The sequence below is a fragment of the Notechis scutatus genome, chromosome 3 (assembly GCF_049901735.1).
Source record: "Notechis scutatus isolate UNSWTSFEM ecotype Mainland chromosome 3, rNotScu1.2, whole genome shotgun sequence".
In the NCBI taxonomy this organism is placed as follows: Eukaryota; Metazoa; Chordata; class Lepidosauria; order Squamata; family Elapidae; genus Notechis; species Notechis scutatus.
The window spans coordinates 54,421,494-54,443,791 of NC_142011.1; the positions used below are offsets into that span (position 1 = coordinate 54,421,494).

Consider the following 22,298-nt stretch of genomic DNA (forward strand, 5'->3'; position numbering starts at 1 on the left):
TTTTGCTGATAGTATTACACCGGGTTGTTTTGTAATCACCTCATAGCCGATGATTTCCTTAAAATTTCGTCTTCTGTTGCATTAGTGTCTTCAAACCCGTTTTGGAAATAATTGCTAAGCGAAGAATTTGGCAATGGTGCTAACTCTTCTTATGTAATAATTATTGCAAATTATTATGGCAAAAGAACTGAAATAGCCGAGTACTTGCATAGTATTATTGCAAGCATCCTGTTGCAGTTTTACTGCTGCTTCCTATTACATATGTAGCCCAGCTGACTTGGCTACTGTTTGCATTTAGTTATTATGCACATTTGACTTTAAGCACTACTGTTCAGAAGTAAGTATAGTTACAAGCCTAAGTAAGGAAATGCTAAAGTATACTTACTGCCTAATTCCTACTTTAGGAACAGATAATTGAACCCAATTACCTTTTTCTTTTAAAAAGCTGTAATCTTAGAAGAGACCACAGTCCTTTAGGTTCTCTTTGATGATTACATCTGTTACTGCATCAAATACAAATTTGACGTTCTGTGTATCTGTGGCACAAGTCATGTGACTATAAATTTCTTTTGCATCTTTTCTCATGTTTAGATCAAGAAACTGAAGCTTGATGTAATTGCCTGCATCTTCAAATGTATTGGGGCCTGTTGGGAAAAGGAAATGGGAAAACATAAACAAGTGCTAAAACGTATCACATTGTTTGGATCCCGAGTTACTCATTTACAAAAAGAGCCTTAGATCTAACAACATTTTCTCCTGGTGGAAGTGAAAAAGAAGTGGTATGCTGCCTTGAGTTCCTGGAGGAAAGGCAATGTAAATGTAACAATTTGCTTACTCTCCATATTGTTGCCTACATTGTTCCTAACCCTTGATTAGATATTGAAGGGGCAGATAAAACCACTAACAGATTGCTTGCACTAATGGAAATATCGCACACATATTTCAGTCCAGGTGTATGTATTTCCATCTGCATCTTGGAACATGATTTTTATGTGATACCAGTGATACATTACTTTGGTGTAATGTACTTATTATCAGAACTGTTCTTGAACAGAAAGAACCCAATAAAATGCTCATATTCCCAGTTTCTTTCGTATGAATATTATACAGCATAGAAAGTAACTCAGTGAAACATGTAAGTTGAAATCGGTAGTTTCTCTTTGAAGTAAGCCTGACAAGCCTTTAGAATGTAACTGCAGTTGCTTTTAAAGCTTAAATTTCTTAAGTGTAATACTTTCTTTATTGTGTTATTTTATAGAACAAACGATTTTTAAATCAATTAAGTTGTATGCGAATTTCTTATTGAATTGATATTTTTCCATTTCAATAGTAAATTACTTCAAACCTAGCGCTTTGTTCATCAATGTATACAGTATCATTTACTTATTATGAAATTTATTTGCCACCCATCTCATATCCAACAACTAGGGCATGAATTATGTTCTTGACAAGTGTTCTTTAATCTGATTGTCACCAAATGTATTGAACTACTATAACTTCAAGCCACAAAATTGCTGGACATGCTGTTTGGGAATATTGATAAGTAATCCATTCCACATGGCAACGAAACAGCCCAAGCCACTGGTGTAAGAGGAAAGCCTTTTTCTTATTTAGTTCTTTCAGCAAATGATTTTGGCTTTCATGAAAATGAGGGAAATGTTCTAACTCACCATCGTAGTCAGGGAAGCAAATACTGAGGTGTACTTTCTTGATTTTTTCCTCAAAGAGGTCCTTCTTGTTCAAGAAAAGAATGATGGAAGTGGCAGCAAAGAACTTGTGATTACATATACTGTTGAAGAGATGCAAAGATTCATGCATGCGGTTCTAAAGAGAAGAACTTTAAAAAGTTAAGTTTAAAAGGAACAGTGGTACCCAAGGCTACCTAATAATTTTATTTAAATAGTCTGTTAATTTAAGCAAAAATAAACATTTCAATAAATAAGTAAAATAAATGGTATGCAGTCAGCAAGGATGAGAATCAGTGATTAAATGAAAAGTCAAATTCTTACGCAGGGTTTCCTAAGAGTTAAGATAGTTTGTTTCTACACTATTAACATTTCACATTGAAAAATGCAAAAAAACTACCGAGAAATAAACACCATCATATATAATTGCTAACATTAAAACAACAACATTTCAGACAACTTGCAAGAAGTGGGTTGGATCCAGACAAAATATGTGTCTCATGTTTGCTCCAGTGGATATAACAAAGGGAGTACTAGATTCTAGATCAGGGGTCTCTAGACTTGGCAACTTTAAGACTTGTGGACTTCAACTCCCAGAATTCTCCAGCCAGCATTCTAAAGACTTCTGGGAGTTGAATTCCACAAGTCTTAAAGTTGCCAAGTTTAGAGACCTCTGTTTTAGATAATCAGAATGCTCTTTATCATCTAGCCTAGCTTTGATTTCTTTCTGAATGTTCGACAGAGTTGTAAACAAAATAGCTGTGCGCCCATTAATACCCATTTAATTCCAATTGGGAAGAATTTGTGAAGGTGTTCCAGATTCTGTCCACTGGTCTATCAACAATACACCTGCAAAAATGGAATGGAGTGCATTTACATTTAATTGTAAATGCACTAAATGCACTCTATTCAATTTTGGGCACAGGAGAAAAACGCAAAATAAAAAAAAATGTGTTTAAAATGAGCTTGGAGGAAAAAAAAGAATTCCCACAGTACATCCCCAGGAAACAGAAGTCTTTCAGTAGTGGTTTGATCCATTGCTGACTGTTCCATCCTAAGCCCCTCCTTTCTCACTTCCCTCCTGGCTGCATTGCTCGGTGGTTTGGGCTGAGAGGTGCCTGCTTTCCTCATCATGCTATTTTCTAAGAATATCTGTGAAACATTCCTGCTGAAGGGCAGGAGAGACCCAGAAATTAGGATGCTGCTGAAAGTTATGACTGTTTTGTTGCACGCCAGCTTTTTTCATTGCTGCTTTAAAAGCATATTTGAAGTGCATGTCAGAAGAAGTATGGACGGTCTTCATCATACAATCAACAGTTTGTTCAGTGGCCGTTCACAGTTACAACGGCACTGAAAAAAAGTGACCCATGGCCATTCTTCACACTTAAGACTGTTGCAGCATCCCCATAGTGATGTGATTTATATTTGCATGCTTGAAAACTGACTCACACATTCACGACGGTTGCAGGGGTCATGTGATTTCTGTTTGCAACCTTCTGATAAAGCAAAGTCAATGGGGAAATCAGATTCACTTAACAACAGTTTGGGCCAATTTAACAGCTGCGGTGATTCACTTATCACCCGTGACAAGAAAAGTTGTTAAAATGGAGCAAAACTCACTTAAGAAATTTCTCACTTAGCAACATAAATTTTGGGCTCAATTGTGGTTATATAGATAGAATAGAGAGATAGAATTCTTTATTGGCCAAGTGTGGTTGGACACACAAGGAATTTGTCTTGGTGCAAATACTCTCAGTATACATAAAAGAAAAGATACATTCGTCAAGAGTCAAGAATCATCAGGTACGACACTTAATAGTCATAAGGTACAATAAGCAATCAAATCATACTAGGAAACAGTCAATATAAATCGTAAGGATACAAGGGACAAAGTTACAGTCATACAGTCACAAGTGGGAGGGGATGGGTGATAAGGAGTGATGAGAAGATTAATAGTAATAGTAGTGCAGACTTTGTAATAGTTGAACAATGTTGAGGGAATTATTTGTTTAGCAGAGTGATGGCGTTTGGAAAAAAACTCCTTGTGTCTAGTTGTTCTGGTGTGCAATGCTCTATAGCATTGCATGTAGAATTTATATATATAAATATATATATAATTTATATATATTGCATATAGAACTTATATAGAGTTGCATATAACATTGCATATAGAAAACCTAGAACTACGCCACCTTCAGTCCGATCTAAGTATAGTACATAAAATTATATATTGCAATGTCCTACCTGTCAGTTTCAACCATAACTATACAAGAGCACACAATAAATACAAACTCAATACGCACCAAACTTGATTGCAGGAAATACGACTTCAGCAACAGAGTGGTCAATGTCTGGAATACTCTACCTGACTCTGTGGTTTCTTCCCCAAACCCCAAAAACTTTAACCTTAGCCTGTCTACTATTGACCTCACCCCTTTCCTAAGAGGTCTGTAGGGGGCATGCATAAGCGCACCAATGTGCCTACCGTCCCTGTCCTATTATTTTTTATTTTTCTTATATGTATCCATGTATTCATAACTATGTTTTAACTTATACCTATTATCTTGTAAGCAATTGACAAACCAAATAAATAAATAGCGTCGTTTTGAGGGAAGGAGTTGAAACAGTTTATGTCCGGGATGTGAAGGGTCTGTAAATATTTTCACAGCCCTCTTTTTGACTCATGCAGTATACAGGTCCTCGATTGAAGGCAGGTTGGTAGTATTTTGAGGACTACCTGTATCTATAGAAACTAGGTAGCCTTCTGGTTATGAGAAAACAGCAGTTAATTCCAGCAGGTCCTTTTTAGCTATTTTCTCTCACTTTATTGAGAGATAGTCTCCTGTCGTCTGCAATTCAATTTGCTGAAAAATAAGCAACGAAAACATTTTTTAATACCTGAAATATTTTATATGTGGTCTTGGAGATGAACCTTCAAATAGCTGTTGATGAAGATAGCCTTATCTATGTTTCATTGGGGTTTACAGAGATAGGTTTTTTTTTCTTTAAATGAGAAAAGACTTGTTGAAACTGGACAAAAATTGATCCCACTTTGACCTGCAGCAACTCCTTAAACAAAGCTAGGAATGGAATTCTTATTCCAGATGGTTTTGTTACTTGGGCTTGAACGAGAGCAGCATAATTTCCCAAAAACAAAATACCACCCAACTGGCTACCTTTTAAAGTTCCTTTAATTTTCCCTTCTCTGGTTGTAATCAGGCAATTATAAAGTTCTGGCATTCTTTATGAGCATGGAGTTGAAAGGGTGACTGAACTAAGTTTGTCTTTATGGGGCGGATGAATTTCAAAGCAGAACCAAGTATTTGTTTGGAATTGTCATTCATCGTATACAGTCTGAGCTAGCAAACATACCATGTCATCGTCTTCTACCAAGACCATGTCATATGCACTGAGAGCGCCACAAAAGATGATGCAGGTCACCCCTTCAAAGCAGTGGATCCACTTTTTGCGCTCTGATCTCTGCCCACCTACATCAAACATTCTGGAGAAAGAAGAACCATGCATGTGAAACGTTGGAACATTTGAAACCAGGGAAATATCTTCCCAAAGCAATGTAGTTTCAATGAGCAGATGCTTGGAACTTTAGAACAAGGTATATTTCTACTGGTTAAAGATGCACATGGCAGCAACTATTCAGCCTCTCACAATTTACACATTTGTAGGCTTTCAACTCATGGTTTCCAACATTCCTGGATCTTGGAGATTATGAGATTGAGCTGAAAGTCCTCCAGAAGACACAAATTTGGGGGAGTCTACTTAGACAAAGATGTGAAATTACAATATAGTTCAAAAACTACTTCCCATTTTTCAGTCAAATGTTTAACCAAAAAAACCTGAAACAATAGATATCAAATTAGAAATAGAAACACCTTAAAAAGTTAAGCTTTTGCTAGGGGCACAAAGAGACACAGTATTAATGTTATTCTTAAGCATGGCCATGTTAGATAAAAAGTAAGGGGGGAAAAAAATGTTGAAATGCCCTGAACATTGAAGTGTATACAAGAGGAGGAGAGGCAAAATAGAACTAAAATAGGATTTATACATCCTGAAAATTGGTTGGAGAAAATGGAAAGAAAAAGATTTCAGAGCAAGGAAGATATCGAAAGGTTTTGCTCACCTGAAATTAAGATCCTTGACAGCGAACTTTGTCTCTATGATACCTGTGGTTTTAACTCGGGATCGCAATACATCCTGTTCATTGGGAAGATAGTTGGGAGCAGTGATTCTGTCCAGTTGATTAAGATAGCTACAAAAGAATGAGATGCAATATAATTTCTTAGCGTGGCATAGGATTATAAGATAGCATGTGCCATATGCCATCCGTATTTCAATGTGATAGAACTGTGTCAAAGTGTCCTAAAGCTTTAATGGCTTGAGCAGGATTTTGAACCCATATCTTCTAGAAATATCAAACTGAAGTTACTACGATTTAATCTCAACATATTCTGCTTTCCTTTGCATACTGCTAAAGAAAATGTGCATTGGTTAACACCTGGCTAATGTAGCAAGGGCAGAAACGGCAAACATCTGCTGTTTTGAGGTTTTGTTAGGACTGCACAGCAATTGCAAGTTACTGTTAATGCAAACAGATGTTTTTTTACTGTGTATTTTCCAATGTATTGTATTATCTTATATATTTGGCTCTATTTACCCTTACAGTTGCATAATCATTTTGTAAATGCAGCCTTTGCCAATTCAGTGTCTTCTAAGTATATTGGGTGATAAAGCTTGTTGTCATGTAGGAGCTATAGTCCATTACACATGAAAGGTATTAGCTTAGGAATGAAGCATAAGGTAAGTGCAGATATGTATACCCAAAACCAAGTGCACAATGAAATTCAGCTGATATAGTCAGGAATTGCAGTCTCAGAAGTGACACTGTCAACTGAGATTGTTAAAGAAAATTATAACATCATGGAAAACTAACAGGATTACATACAGTACTTGTTTTCCTCTCCTAAATCAAATATGAGTCCTTGGGCTGTGGCATAATTTTTTCCAAATGTTCACTAACTTCCATTGTACTTATTTCAAGATACTTATTAACTGGAATGTCTCCTTCCTGAATTCTCTCCTACCTTCCAAATTATTACGCCACTGACTTCGAAATAATGACATTCCTATTCCTTCCTTCCAAAAGAGTTTGGAAAAGCAATAATTGAAAGCTTGAAATAAATCCAAGAAAACATGTTCTCCTTTATCTTAATCAGATAAGATTAGAAGCCAATCTTATAAAAAAATGCATCTTCAGAAGAGAATTTAGAAAGCCAGGCAAGTTTTGATCAGCGTTGGGGTCCTGCTGGAACCAATACCAGATTCTCTCTCTGTGCTCACCACGAAGGCCCTTTCCTGAAAGCAGGCACAACATGCTTTCAAAAGTACAAATCTGCCACCAGTGCAAAAGCAGCTTAGGGCTATAATAAATTGACTAATGAGGATACAGGATGTAGGAATAAATATGATCAGCCTTATCCATGTTATTGGGGTAGTCTGGTACTTATATTTCACTTTCTACAGTGTTGTACCTTGAACAATGAATAAACTATAGCATACACAATAGATTAAACAGAATAAACATTCATTTAAAACACGAGAGGGTAAAGGAAAATAAATAAAAACCAAACACAACATACACAGAAGGTCTGGGTATATAGAGCAGGGATTTTTCTTATTTAGAAGTTGGTATATCAATCAATCTGCTAATAGATGTTTTTGGCCACAGCAGTCACTTGTGGATCCCATGGCAATGATGGGAACACTCAAAACTATATATCCATTCTTTCTGAGGAAGTACAGCTATACTCACAACTGATAGACTCCCTAATTCTTCAGGGTTCAACCTTAACTTCTTGATCCTCATCCATAGCATCCCAATTTCCAGAACAAATACTACATCTCTTGACTAAGGCATAATAGTGGAACATTAACGTGACCAGCAAAACTGACAGCATTTCTTGCTAATTGGGATTAATGTAAAACTTGCTGTTATGCCACAAAAAAAGCTGCCCATGAACTGAGACACACTCTAGGACAGAGGTCCCCAAACTTGGCAACTTTAAGACTTGAGGACCTCAACTCCCAGATTCTCCAGCCAGCATAACTGGCTGAAGAATTCTGGGAGTTGAAGTCCACAAGTCTTAAAGTTGCCAAGTTTGGGGACTCCTCCTCTAGGACCATCACTGTAAATAGGAGTGGAATTGCTTCACCACAGTATGTTGTTCCTGCCCCAAACTCTCCCCCTGCCAAATTTATGGAAGATATGGGGACTGGCAGCATGAAAAGTGCTAAGAGATCAAGCAAATTCAACAGAGTTCTTTCTCTCTGTTTCTAAACCAGGTTTGACTGAAAAGATTCCTTTTTTTGGAGGTGGGGGTGTCTTTGAGTCAGTATGAACTCCTAGCTACTGCCTGGACAAGTTTTTCTTGGCAAGATTTAAGAAATACATATCCTTGATTGCACCAATACCATGTGATACTTGTGCAATCTCACGATCACAATCCTTTGAGGAGGATTAATTGCCTTCCCAATAAGTTAATCTTTCATAGATGCAATAGTTGGCTCAGACTTACTATGCAGCAGAATCATTGAGTTGATATTCAGCTGCTCGATCAAAGGTGGCTTGAACTCCTCCATCAAGCCATAGTTTCTTTATACAAGTCACCAATTCTGGGGGCATGGTACCTTCTTCAATTGAGTCGGCCAAACTGTACAGCTGCCGTTGGTCATCCTATTAAAAACACAGAGTCCATAAGCACAATCTTGTTTCCTTGGGAACTGGATGTGGAATTCAAGGCTCAATTTGTTTTTGCTTTGTATGTTATGTCACCTATACGAGATGTCCACGTTTTCAGCTGGGAAGTTCTAGCTTGCAGAGACATGACCATTACATCATTGCATTGGGTTGGACTAGAAAACCTCCAAGATCCCTTCCAACCCTGTCATTCTATTCTATTCTATTCTATTCTATTCTATTCTATTCTATTCTATTCTATTCTATCCTAATCCTAATCCTAATCCTAATCCTAATCCTAATCTAATTTCTGTTTCTCTATTCTATTCCTATTTTATTCCTATTCCTATTTTATTCCTTATTCTATTCTATTCTATTCTATTCTCAAATTACAGTGCTTTGCTACAGTATTTGCATCAGGTTTTTCAAGGGCTGGTGACTGAATGCATCCAACTAGAAAATACTAAAGCAGAGAAACAGGTAGAAGGAAGAACACTGAGCCCAGGTGATGCAGTGATTAAAATGCAATATTGCAGGCTGCTAACTCTGCCCACCACTTGGAATCTGATCCAGGTGGGACTCAAGGTTGACTCAACCTTCCATCCTTGCAAGGTAGGTAAAATGAGGATCCAGATTGTTGGGGCAATATGCTGACATTTTAAATCACCCAGGCAGTGCTATGGGGTGGTATATATGTCTAAGTGCTATTACTATTTGTACTGGGAGGGGAAAAAATATAGAAGAAATTAATAACTCCAAGTGATGATATATCAGCTTCTTTGGTTGGTCCTGGCTTGTCCACCAAAACTATTCCCCCTAATGAAGTGCTGTTGTGTATTGCCATTCTGGCACAACCGTGTAGTGGTTTCTTCCAAAATGGCATTTTTTCAGTACCATGTGGTTGATTAGATGATGTCTTATACATTTTTAGCAGTATCTTCCCCCCCCCTTTTTTTTTCTTTTTTAAAGCACATTGCTTCCGTTATGAATTGTAAGAGGTAAGATTGTTTTGAGAATAATTCAGGTCAGTACTGGCATAATTGTTCTAAGGATCAGCTCTTGCGCATTCATGGATAGGAAACAAACAATGCTCTCCAAAGCTTTTCTTTAATCACCAGGTGGCGCTATGCACACCTATTTAGGTTGTGAGGCAAAAAAAAGTAACCTGCTGTGTTTGTACAACACACTCACCCATGGTTACTGAATCCTGGTTTAAACTGTTCATCAAATGTCTGAAGTTGTCTGGAACACTGAACTATAAGCAAACCACATTGTCTAAGTTCATATTAGTCTACACAGTTCATACTACACTATATTAAAATGCAGTGTTCATTTTGCTTGTGGCATGTTCCAGACTAAGAGATTTTGTGTGGCATAAGCTTTTGGGCAATAGTTGTATTGGTACCAAAAAGCACTTTTGAGTGTGGTTGTTTTCCCCAAACCATCTGTACTTGATGCATGTTATCACTATTTGCATGCTTGATATCCCTGTTCTGGAACTAACTAACTAACTCTCTCTCTCTCTCTCTCTCTCTCTCTCTCTGTATTCTATCATTATATATTGCATCTGAACACAGTACATCTTTTAAGCTTCTAGAACAGGGCTGTCAAACTCATGGCCTGATGCGTCATGCGCTGGCCACGCCCATGTCCAGTTTAGCAAAGGGGGGGAAAGTTGTCTTATGTCACGTGACAACACCGTGGCAATGTGAGTTTGACACCCCTGTTTTCGAATGTCCTCCAATGTTAGTTTTTTTTTTTAAATAAAGGTACATTCTTTGGTTTTCTATTATTTTTAACCCATAAGGAAAATATGTATAAACCATAGAATTAAATTTAGTGAAACAGCATGATATGCATTCTGGATTATGATTTAAACATCCCTTGGTCACTCTAGGACTCAAATTTAAAAATGTTTATATGGTATCAGTTTCCTTGTCTCAGCTATATGCAAACACCCACACATCAACCCCGACCCCAGCCTGATCAAATTGAAAACATTTTTCTTATGTAAAAGGAAAAAATAATTGCTCTGTGCTATGTATGTGCAGTGGGAGGAGATATCTATCTATCTATCTATCTATCTATCTATCTATCTATCTATCTATCTATCTATCTATCTATCTATCTCAAGGCTTCAATTATACCATAGCGATCACTTTTTCAACACCTCCAACCAGCCTTCTTGTGTTGCATTCTGATTTTTAGCCATTGCCATGGCTTTCTGGAGAACACATGTTACAAGTACAGTGTGCTATTGGTAACACTCACCCCTCGACCTGAATCAGCAAAATCTATGCCTAGAGTAGACATGGCTCTGACGATTGATAAGATGGATTGAAGTATGTTGCTATATATGATTGCTTTGAACTCCAGACATTCTTCTTCTGTGTAGCCATCCTGATGGATAATTCTGCAGAAAAAAAATATCCAGGTCCTGAATATGAAATGCTACCATAGATTTTATCCCAAAGCTTTAGTACTAGTTTGTTTTTGATTTTACTCTCCGCCCGCCAAGGACTCTGTGCATTTCAACAAAGATTGGAGAGAAATCTGAGTATTGGTACCAGAGGTGATATTCAGCAGGTTCTGACCAGTTCTGGAGAATCGGTAGCGGAAATTTTGAGTAGTTCAGAGAACCGGCAAATACCACCTCTGACTGGAGATTTTACAGCATCCTTCCCCTGCCACGCCCACAGAACGGTAGTAAAAAAAATTGAATCCCACCACTGATTGGTACTTATTCACTAAGTTAAATGTTAATATCTGGTGGAGCCTGTTGTGTCTAAACTCTGATCTCCTCAGCCATTCCTCCTTAACATTCTCAACAACATAGCTTCCATTATCAACTCCTCTCCCTCTTCTCCCCACTGCTGTTTTTTATAGCAATTCATCTAGCAGGGAATTTGAGTATTTAAGTTTGTTCCAAGCTATGAGTACTGTTAGCCTAGGTCATCCAAACATCAGCTTGGCACATCAGTTTTCTGCTGTAGAAGTTCAGCAGAACTTCTGTGTTCTTGCATGAATGGGAACATACTACTTGTCTGCAACAGGTAAAAGCAGATGCACTTTTCCCCAAGAAGGTGTTATTGATAAGGCCATGTTCTTGCCCCTATGCACTCTGAAGCACTTTTTGGAATGTAAATGCCAAGTGCTTCACCACCCTAATTTTGATACTCAGTTGATGAGTCTTGTAGCAATAATTAATGCTTGCTGTGTGGATAATTGTGCACTCCATCTTCACCACAGCTTGCACTTGCCTAGAATTACACTAGTCTTAAACTTAATTTAGTTCCTACAACGTTCATTTAAAAAGACCAAGTAAAAACCACGCTAAAGGAAGAGCTACCCAAATGGTCATTTCCGTCAACTAGTCTAAAACAAGGACATCCAAACTTATGGGTCTTTTTTTAAAACCATATATGCAGGCAAGCAGTTATTGATGGCTCAGTTATGTGCTGTTGTATGAAAAGGTATTTTCTCTTGATCCTGCTCAGAATCAATTTGTGAAGCAAGCAGTTGCCACTTGTTATCCTCAGTTGATTTAACCACATGCTATTTTTATGTGTCCTAAGCCTTCCATAATCAGTTTAAGTTATTTGCCTCAGCCCAGTCCTGCTGCCAACAACCTGAAAAGTATCTATAAATGTGAACCAATGTGGAACAACATCTAATTAAAAATGATACAGCTAACTTTTGAGCTCCTGATCTCTGATCGTGAAGGTACTCACTTCATCTGTTTGACAATTGTACTCTTCCCTGACTCACCAGCACCTGGAATGAAAAACAGCTTAAGGTCAGAACTACTTTGCAGACAAACAGAGGATGCTCTGAGTTAACCATGATTGCTTTCCTACTGTAGTTATTGTGAGATCACCACTGGAAATATATTCAACTACTATATTGATGAATTTGCTCCTTTAGATCAGTCATTCTATAAGGGCTTGGTTGGTTGGTTTGCTAAATCAACCATAATGTCCTTGTTCATACACAGGTCTCAATAAGCATGACTTAGTGATCTCATTCAGGTAGTCTCGTCTGCTCACAACACTATTATCATGGCTTGCCATTGTTTTTTCAAGAATACTTTTCAACTTCCCAGTCTTACAGAAGTTTAGAGATTTTCTTGTGCTCTTTCAAGTTCTAAATATGCTTCATCCACTCCTAGCATCCACGCACAGACAGCAGGCATTATAACTAAACCATACACCATGATTTGCAAAGCATGACTAGATTCATGCCTTGCACCAAAGCAAAAATAAAACAAAATCACATGATAGCTTAGTGCAACACGAAAAATTAGCCATTATGACTAGTCTACAACGTGGGGAATATAGGTGTTTTTCTGAGAAGGAAGATCAATGATCAGTGATCTCAGAAGATTCTTCTCTGATGTCCATGCTTATATGTTAAATCTTATTACAGGAGAGCAGTTATAGTCCTCGACTTTTAACCATTTGTTTAGCCACTGTTCAAATTTACAATAACACGGAAAAAGGTGAATCAGAACCAGTTACAGAATTCACCTGTTATGTGTTCAAAATTTAGGTGCTTGGCAACAAATTCTGGTTTTAGTCTCCATTGTGGTTGTAAGTCAAGGACTAGCTTTGTAGTGCTTGACCCAACTTAAAAAAGATGACATGTGAAACAATGGCTTAGCTCAAATATATTACATCATATCTACGGAATGAACTATAGTTGGCTAACCTTCTGCAATATACTGTTAACATAAACCAGTATGTTTCACACAACATTTAACCTTAAACCATAATATGTATTAATATAGCCTGTGGATCCTGTTTTAATATACTGTTCTATGCCATAATACGATTTGTTTGTTCTTGATTTAATGTAAATTCTGCCATGGGTCTTGCTCAGCAATTTATTAAAGCAAACCATTGCTTAGTAGGATGTATCCCCTGAGCCTAAAAACCTCAGTGGTCTAAATGGTAAATAAAAGGAAGCCTGCCCTTTAGTTCCACAGGCTATTTCCCATTCCCATACACGAAATGCCTCTCTTTCTTGGGCCAAATATTTTTAAAGCTGCTCTCTGTTAGGCAAGGGCCAGTCTGAACAAATAACAGATATTAAATATGCATTAGTTATTTCTATGCCACCCAGAATTATGTCAACACTGAAGCTAGTAGTGCATGCTAAAGATACAGTGAATGCACTTTTGGAATATTTTTCTCTGGGAAGACCTCTAGATCCACCCAGACATGACTGATGTGTTCTTCACTCTCTGTAAATTTGTGATGACCTTATGAAGCCATGAGCCAAGTTATACCTGTATGTTTGCTCAGGCCTAGAGCTAGCAGAGAGCATTCATGGGCCAATGCTTGAGCATAGAGAAGCATCTGCCAATTAGTGTTCAGTTGCTCTTTTCCAAGATGACCAAGAACCAAGCATCTTATTATGCCTGTACAAGTTCCTCGTGATTTAAGATCTCTCTTCACAGAAGAAAAGAGAATGACTAGTAACGCACACAGATCCTCCATTATTATGCCACACTTATTTCTGTCCATTTATTCCTTGTTTTGCCAAAAATCCCAAAGTGTGAAAAGACCAACTGTAGAAAATGGTAAACAAAGCAATGAAAGCCCTCAAAAACTTCCCAGACACCCAAAACAGGAACTTCACTGTATAGTAAGTCTGTGACCAAGACTTGAAATGGGGCTATGGCAGCATTCTGCATTTGGCACCTGTTCCAACAACTATGATGACACTAGCATATGGCTATGTCTAGAGGATTGGATGGTAAACATGAGAAAAGATAAGCTATCTGCAGATGCCCTGAAATCTCTAGGAGGTGATGATAAGGTGATGAATCTTATAGTGATTGGTTATGACTGCCTTATTCGAAACAACTGTAAGATGTGTGAACTATAACTCCCAGAATTCATTATCATCACTGGTTGGGGCATTTTGGGAACTGTAGTCCACACATCTTACAATTGTTAAATTTAAAAAACACTGTTCTAGAAGGGGTCTTCTGGAATGGAATATTTTAAATGTGCTTACAAAAGAGGAAGGATTATACTTTAACAGCATGAAATGCCAGAAAGGAAAATCAAAATGGTTGTGGGAGTTACTGTGACACACAGTCCTTTAGAAAAAACAACAGTCACACTAATTATTAAGGAGGAAATTACCATGGAAATCAAATCAGATGTGGGACAACTCACTGTGAGCAGCTTCCTTATGCAACCTCATTGCCTTTCCTCTGTTAACTCTTTGTGGTAAAATCTGGAAGTGCTTTTTCAGTCTTCCCAGATGTGGGCATCAGCTGGAATTAGAGGGAATTCAGACTTCTTCTATTGGGACCGGTTTATGTGAAAGCTGGCATGAATATGGTTGGGATATAAACCTTCAAAGGTCTTTTTTAAAATCATGTAACTGGAAGTGCTCAGGTAGATTGATAATATATAGGTCAAATCTGATCATGTATTCCACAGCTTTTCAAATGATTTCTAAAGCTACCTTCATTTGTAACGATGAATTATTCATACAGCGTGCAAGCAAGAATCTTTACAGCAATGTAAAAAATGGTTTTTCTATGAAATGTGAAATGTATCTGGATGAAACATTTGCATATGTCTGTCTCCATAAAAATAATCTAGAAGGCTATCCAGTGATGATAAAAACTCATGGATTCACTGCTAGAGTTTTCAGCACTAATTTTTTCATTTCATTTTTTTTTGCCTTTTGGTGACCAAGACATTTTGTATACAAGAATAAATAGGCTTCAACCTGATATACACTTGGTTTGTATAAGTAATACCAAACTTAGTGAATTTTCTTTCTACATGGACATACAGGATATAAGATTGCACTGTAAATGTTTTTCTCTCTGTCTTTGATGATACTTACAACTAAAGTTCTGGTTTTAGTGAGGACTAATAGCCCTAAACCGAGAGAGCATTATTTTAGGTTGGTTTATTAAGCATTTTATCAAGTTGCTAGAATTTAATCATATGCACACAGATAGATTTCAGAAATGTATTTGCTTAAAATATAGTGACTCCTAGCTGCAAGACTAATTCATAAGCTATTTTTGCAAGTGCTGGCTCATATTTTTACTCCAAATCATTAGACATTTGCTTTCCAGAAGCACCAGCTTAGAATGTGTCTTCCTAAAAACACATTCTTTTTCTTTCTTAAACAAAATGTTTCTTCTGCTGCTCTTCACCAATTTAAGCAACCATTGTACCATTTCTTGATCTCATCACATTAAGCTGCTTGTTTAGTTCAAACAAGAAGCTGCTTAGAATTAGAGTTTAAGCACTTTAATTCCAGTTTCCCTGCTGTTACTGTGATGAATCCATGTTGCCAGGAGGCACATAAGAACTGATTACTCCTGCTTGCCTCCACAAGCAGCACTGCTGATCTATGTGACTTTTACCGCATGAACTGTAGTACACTTGTTTCTACAGCAATGTTATCTCACGAAGCCATGCAGCAGAAGCCAGGGTATAATATTTTTCATGCTACATACAGGAGGACACCTCACCCAATCCTCATCTCGTCATTACTGTGGTTTCCAAATCAAGTTTTAGGGTGGGCTGAACTAAACAGCAACAATAGCAACAGAGTAGGCCAGGCCTGCCTTCATTGTGACCTCCAAGTTTCCAGGAATTAAGCAGAGCACGGATTTTTACTCCAGCCATGGCTACATCTTTTGTTCATCTATTCCCTACTAGTACTATAGCCTTCATCAAATCAGTACTCTCCAGATATGTTGAATTAGAAGTTAAATTGCAACCAGCTGCTGAGCAAGATTACTAGAAACAATGGGGAGTGTAGTTCAATGCATTGGGCAAGACTCCCTTCTCTCTTACAAAGTAACCCTTTCCTTGATCTAATCATAAAAAATATCCCTTTCTGCTCACATTTGTTTCTCAGTTGCTGCTAATGTGGATGTTGAACCACTAAAGTTCACACAATTGATTGCAAGACACACCTTAGCCAACAGTTTCCATGTCTGAAGTATCTTTTGTGCTACATTTTAAAGAAATTAATTTACCGGCAGATTTCTTTTAACAAATTCACTTTCTAGATCAGAGATCTCCAACCTTGGCAACTTTAAGACTTGTGGATTTCAACTCCCTGAGTTCCCCAGCCAGCTTGTTCTAGATGCATTTATGGACCCCGAGCTCTTGATTATGGCCTGCCACTGCATAACATCTGACTGGATTCATATACGTGGCAATCAAGAACTCAGAAATATGTGTATCAAAGAATACCGCATATTAAAGCTAATACTCAGATAGTTTCCACAAACAAGTCAATTTCATGGAAGCGGAAAAATGTGGCTGGAGATAAGAAAGTAGTCTCTGGCATCACATTTAAAAAAATGAAAGTTTGGGTTGGTTCCAGATTTCATAATATTCAGAAAAATCCTGTAGTTGTCACTACTAATCTGAACTCTCACCATGACTATAATGAGTAACAGTGTTCTAAGCATTTGAATCCACTTTTTTATATATATTTTTTCCAGAGAAATGGTAATGGCACGTTACCATGAAACTTCTGTGTTTTAACTCATCAATTAATGAATTAAAGAGAACGCCAAAAGGAATAAGACATGCACGACAAATAATAAGACATAGTGGTTCATGCACAAAAGAAAACAGAAGCATCTGTGTCCCAGATGTTTTGTTCCAGACATAGATAAAAAGGCAATTACTTTGTGGAAAAAAGTGTTTTGAGTTTCATTGTGGTTTAGTTATCATTCAGAGTTGTCTTCTCTCTTTTAGCTGGGGAGTTTTCTTTTGAATTCTCCTGTCCCTGGGTCAGTAAACAAGGAAGACTTGTTGCTACTGGCTTATATAGGCAGCACTCGACTTACCAGTGTAATGGAGCCTGCCCACCATGGTCATAAATTGTGATGGTTGTAAAACCAGTTAGTGATGTGACTGGCCTGATTTTTTCCCCCTTGGTGGTGATTAAGCTGCAGCAGTTGTAAAGCAGCTGCCATTGTTGTTAAGTGAAGTGCTGTGGTCGTTAAATGAACCAATGGCTTTTCCAAAATCAGAAGTAAATGCTGGTCTCCGGCAACACCATTCTTAAATGCAGTCACATGACTGTGGGATGTCGCAAAAAGCTGTAACATGCCCTGGTTGCCAAGCACCCAAAGTTCAGTCACATGTCCATGGATCGGAGCTCAACCATTGGCATTTCGAATCCAGGTCCTGAATAGCCTCCAGGTCTGTCGTAACTTTGAACTGGTCATAAGCTGAGGACTACCTGTACTTGTTAGGGGAAGAGGTGATCTGAGTTTAGACAGAACAGTTCCAGATCTAACTGGCCATGTGAAAGAGTGGAGACCAAACTACAGAGGAAGAAATAGGAGCCAGTCCTGTACTGGTTGCTCCTGTTGCAGTAATGGTAAACTAATTATATCTAATCGTATCTCGCTCTACATTCCCAATCTCATTTTAGTTTATTTTTACTACCAGTTTTGATTCGGTATATGATTCGGTAGATGATGAGTTGCCTTAGATAAAAAAGGGAAGGGACTATACCACCCTTCCATCCATTCCATTGCACTAACTTGTTATTAACTTCCTCATGCAGTGACCATTGGAAGTTACAATGGTGCTAAAAAAAAACAACTTTTGTGACCAATCCTCACATTTACAATGGTCACAGTGTTCCATAGTCACATGATTGTCATTTGTGTACATCACAACTGTTTTGTGACAAGCAGAATTAATACAAAAGGCTTTTTTTTTTTGTTTAGCGTCTGCAGCTTAACAGCCAAAGGGGAAGTGGTCATGTGATTGCCCTTTGTGGTCATGTGATTTTCCACTTAGGACAGTGGCTCTTAGTGACCAAGCTGCTGATCCCAATTATGGTTGCTAAGTGAGGACTGCCTCCTGGTACTTTAAAATCAAATCTTTTTTTAAAAAAAATTAAGAATATTTCTGTTTCTAGCTCCCTGTTAAAGCCTATTTCGTTGGGAAAGCCAATCCTTCCAGTTAGCTCTCCAGTTAGCGCTCTCTCTCTCTCTCTCTCTCTCTCTCTCTCTCTCTCTCTCTCTCTCTCTCTCTCTCTCTCTCATGTAGATGTGTGTGCCCTGATTTTCCCAAGGTTCAGGAGTTATATAGAGTAAGGGAGCTATCCCTACTGGAATTTGAGTCTATAGCACACAATGATAGTGGTGCTTCTCACACACCTCCACCACTGAAGCAGGCACAATTGGAGCCAGAGGGTAGTGTGGTACAGGAGAACTTGAAACTGTCTTCAGCTATTGCAAGGCACAGGTCAGCAGAGGGAAGAGTACCAAGCATTCTTCAGCTTTAAGCACCTTAAATGTCCTTTCCACTCTCAGCAGCATTATAATCCTGGGTTGCTGACCAACAAAATCCTTGCAGGTTGGTTGAAGCATCCATCAGGTGGAAAGGATGGTCCAAAGACATTATGTATTAAAGCAATTCAGGATGATACAGGATGATGGATTTTGGTGCTTCTTCTTCTGGTTACTTCTGGCTACCATATCCATTCTTCAGTGGATAGATTAGGGCACTGATAATACAGGAAGTAAAATCCAACATGTTGTAAACTGCCCAGAATAGCTAGTCAGAGTTGTAGTTGCAGTTGTTATTCTCATCTCACTGCTGACATATGTTCCAGTCAACTTGAGTGAACATTTGTTACAGGTCTTTCATTGTGCACCAATAGAGATGGATGATAGTGAGGTTAGGTCTGCTGCTATGGCCATAGCGCTTCCAGTGATGTTATATTATGCAAAGTTGCTGGATAGGGCCCACAGGACAAACGAGATGACCACAGCCAGGAAGGCACAATTAAAAGCTGGCTACCTGGGCAGCCAAATCTTAAAATGTGGTGAAGATTGTTGAGACGATAGTCAGCCAGCAGCTGATAACGAAACAGATAACATTTCAGTCAGGTTCCAGACTGGGATTTAGTCCTGAGACAGCTTTGGTTGCACTTGGTTGGTGAACAGTGGCAGAACTGGGAGGGTCATGGTGCATCCATCTTTGTGCTCCTTGGATCTCTCAAGGGTTTTCAATACCATTAAACACAGAATCCTTTTAGGCTGGTTCTATAGTTAGGGGTACTGTTTTACAGTGGCTCCCTTCCTTTCTCCTGCGATGGTTGCACTTGCTGTTGGTAAGCAGGGAGAAATTGTTCCCTTAGTCCTTCATTTGTGAGGTGCTGCAATGCATGCTTCTCTCCCCTCCTTTTCAACATTTATATGACACTTCTGGGTGAGGTCATCCGCTGAATTAGGGATCAGTATCATTAGCATACTGGTGACATCCAGTTAGGTCTTTCAACCACAGGCCAGCTCAGTGAAGCTGCCGTGGTTCAGTCACGTGTCGATGGATCGGAGCTCAACCATTGGCATTTCAAATCCAGGTCCTGAATAGTCTCCAGGTCTGTCATAGCTTTGAACTGGTCATAAGCTGAGGACTACCTATACACAAGTTAGGGGAAGAGGGGATCTGAGTTTAGGAGTGAAAGAGCCCATTGGACAGACAGAACAGTTCCAGATCGAACTGGCCATATGAAAGAGTGGAGACCAAACGACAAAGGAAGAAATTGGAGTCAGTCCTGTACTGGTTGCTGTGCTTGTCTGGATTGGAAGAAACCATCTCCAACTCAATCCTTCCCAGGCCAAGTAAATGTGCATGTTTGGACCACCCAGATCGGGAGATATTCCAACTTTGACCTTGGAGGGGTGACACACTCAGTGAGCAGGTGAACAGCAATGGCCAGAAAGGCTTTTGACCAGCTAGTCATCTGGTGTGCCAGTTGTTTCCTTTCCAAGATGAGTGGGCCCCTTCAGACAGTCACTTATGCTTGGGTCACTTCATAGCTTGATCATTGCAACATGCTCTAGGCCATCTGTAAGCTTCAGCTGATCCAGAGTTCAGCAATATAGGCAGTGATAGACATGCCTTGGTATGCCTATGGAGCTCCTCTGCTTCACTGCACCAGTTTCCAGTTTACTTCCTAGATGGCCTAGGTTACCTGGTTACCTGGGGGTCTCTTTGCCTCCCATAGTATCTATCTGGCCAGTTTGATTTAAAGGATGTGTGCACTCTGAATTCCATCAATTAAATAAAGCCATTTGTCTGAACTCAGAAGCATGCCTCCTCTGCAGCAGCGTCTGTCTTCCAGAATAAGATTCCTCAAAATTCAAATGAGTCCCACCTTACTGGTATTTTGAAGAGTGCTAAGGACCTGGCGCTTTCTTCAGGCATTTGGTGAGGATCTGATGCTGCTTTCTTGCTTTCCATTCTCTTCTGGGCTTGTCTTCTTTGCCACTGTCATTTTTCTGTCTTGTGCTGCTTTTTGTGCATTTTCTAAAAAATTTTATCCTTAAATATTTTCAACAATAGTAAATCAAACCAGAGTTGCTAGCAGTTGGGCAGCCTATAAATTTAATAAATCATTTATAATTTATAATAAATCATTTATTATTATTATATTTAATGTGAGTGCATTTTCAATGCCCTGTGCTTGTAGATTGCTGGTAAAATTTGGGGTGGTGGTATTTGTGTGTGTTTTAGTAAATTTTAGTAAAAAAAAATTAGTAAATTTTAGTAAATTTTTTTTAGTAAATTTTAGTAAAAAAAAATTAGTAAATTTTTGACTCCTAATGACTGCCTGGTCAAGGTCCTGCAGTTTTCTTGGGGAAAAAAAATGGAAGTGGTTTGCCAGTACCTCCTTCATAGCACAAACATTAAATTTAACAGTGGTTACATAGCAAGCTCGCTGCACATTTGAGAAGAGCCACTTGTATAGGAAAGTACTTCAGATTAATTCCTTCCTTCCTTCCTTCCTTCCTTCCTTCCTTCCTTCCTTCCTTTCTTCCTTCCTTCCTTCCTTCCTTCCTTCCTTCCCAAAGGTTTTTGGGAAGTTGACTAAAATGTATTATTATGGAAAATATTTCAGCACAAGGGAGAATTTTGCTGATTTTGAAACATAAGCTATATCTTTCCTCGCTTCTTAGCACTCCATTATCCTTCTTGGAAATACTTAATATTTTCTAACAGCTACGGTGCCACTGACCTGTGAGAAAGGATCTCTGTGACCTCTCTTTATAATCAATGGACTGCAATTATTTGTCCAACTGTTCTAGCTTCTGCCATTTACATAAATTTGCCTCAGGAAACAAAGTTTCTAATTTTTAAAATTTCTTGTTTATATCGGAATCACCCCAAACCTTAGTTCTACTGTGGTCATCAAACCACGATTAAATATTTTCCCATCTGATCTGCTGTTGCTGATACCGAGCAACTGGTGCCTTACTGTTGAAAGCTTTATGGACAGCATTTAGAATATGTGCAGGAAGAGTAGTTCTACACTAGCCTTCCCTTGTTGATCCCACCCAAGATAAGGATGCTAGGATCCATAAAAAAATGAAGAGTTAAAGGTACCCCTCATGAAGATAAATGGCCTGTTGCATTACACTTACCTAACAGGAGTAGCTTAACTGTCTTTGCCTCTTTATCTCCATCTTCTTGTAGCTTCTTTTCCAACTCCTTTGACCTCTTAGCAAGTTCCTTGTCTTCAGCACTTGCTCCACTACCCATATCACTTTCTTCTTCTACTTTGTTTGGCCCCTCCGATTCCTCCGTTTTTTCCAGGTCTTCAGATTGTTGGTCTCAGCTATTTCTATCTCCAGAGTGATAAAGAAGGTGCTTCTTAGATGTGCTGTGCTTAGAAGCGGTAGGCTGACAGATTATTTGTCCAAGACTGTTAGGAAGGTAGCATCAAGTCAAAGCATTTGTCTTGCACTGCGCTTTTTTCTCTCCTTCTCCCTCCCACTTCAAGGGTAACCCAGTTTTGTTACAATAGCTCTGAGGATATTTTATCTTATCACATGT

At 38.5% G+C, this 22,298-nt stretch overlaps 1 protein-coding gene across 2 annotated transcripts; it reads right to left on the bottom strand.

Annotated features, from left to right (window-relative positions):
• Positions 1-442: 442 nt before the first annotated feature.
• Positions 443-22,133, bottom strand: GNAT2 (G protein subunit alpha transducin 2). Of its 2 annotated transcripts, none has more exons than XM_026678098.2 (8): positions 21,887-22,133; positions 12,168-12,210; positions 10,708-10,849; positions 8,276-8,433; positions 5,824-5,952; positions 5,058-5,187; positions 1,671-1,824; positions 443-644 (listed from the first exon to the last, which is right to left on the bottom strand). In XM_026678098.2, the coding sequence occupies exons 1-8, from the start codon at positions 22,002-22,004 to the stop codon at positions 454-456; spliced, it is 1,065 nt and encodes a 354-aa protein (XP_026533883.1). In that variant the 5' UTR covers positions 22,005-22,133; the 3' UTR covers positions 443-453. The 2 variants fall into 2 exon arrangements, with proteins under 2 accessions (XP_026533883.1, XP_087816121.1); XM_087959995.1 differs by lacking the exon at positions 21,887-22,133 and adding an exon at positions 14,589-14,610.
• Between the last annotated feature and the right edge of the window lie 165 nt (positions 22,134-22,298).

Excerpts from the sequence above, each read along its gene's own strand:
- GNAT2 (XM_026678098.2), bottom strand. The coding sequence starts at position 22,004 with ATGGGTAGTGGAGCAAGTGCTGAAGACAAGGAACTTGCTAAGAGGTCA. Across the intron at positions 12,211-21,886 it reads AGTTAAGCTACTCCTGTTAG|GTGCTGGTGAGTCAGGGAAG; the intron begins GTAAGTGTAATG and ends TTTTCATTCCAG. Across the intron at positions 8,434-10,707 it reads TTGCTGATTCAGGTCGAGGG|GATGACCAACGGCAGCTGTA; the intron begins GTGAGTGTTACC and ends TGTTTTTAATAG.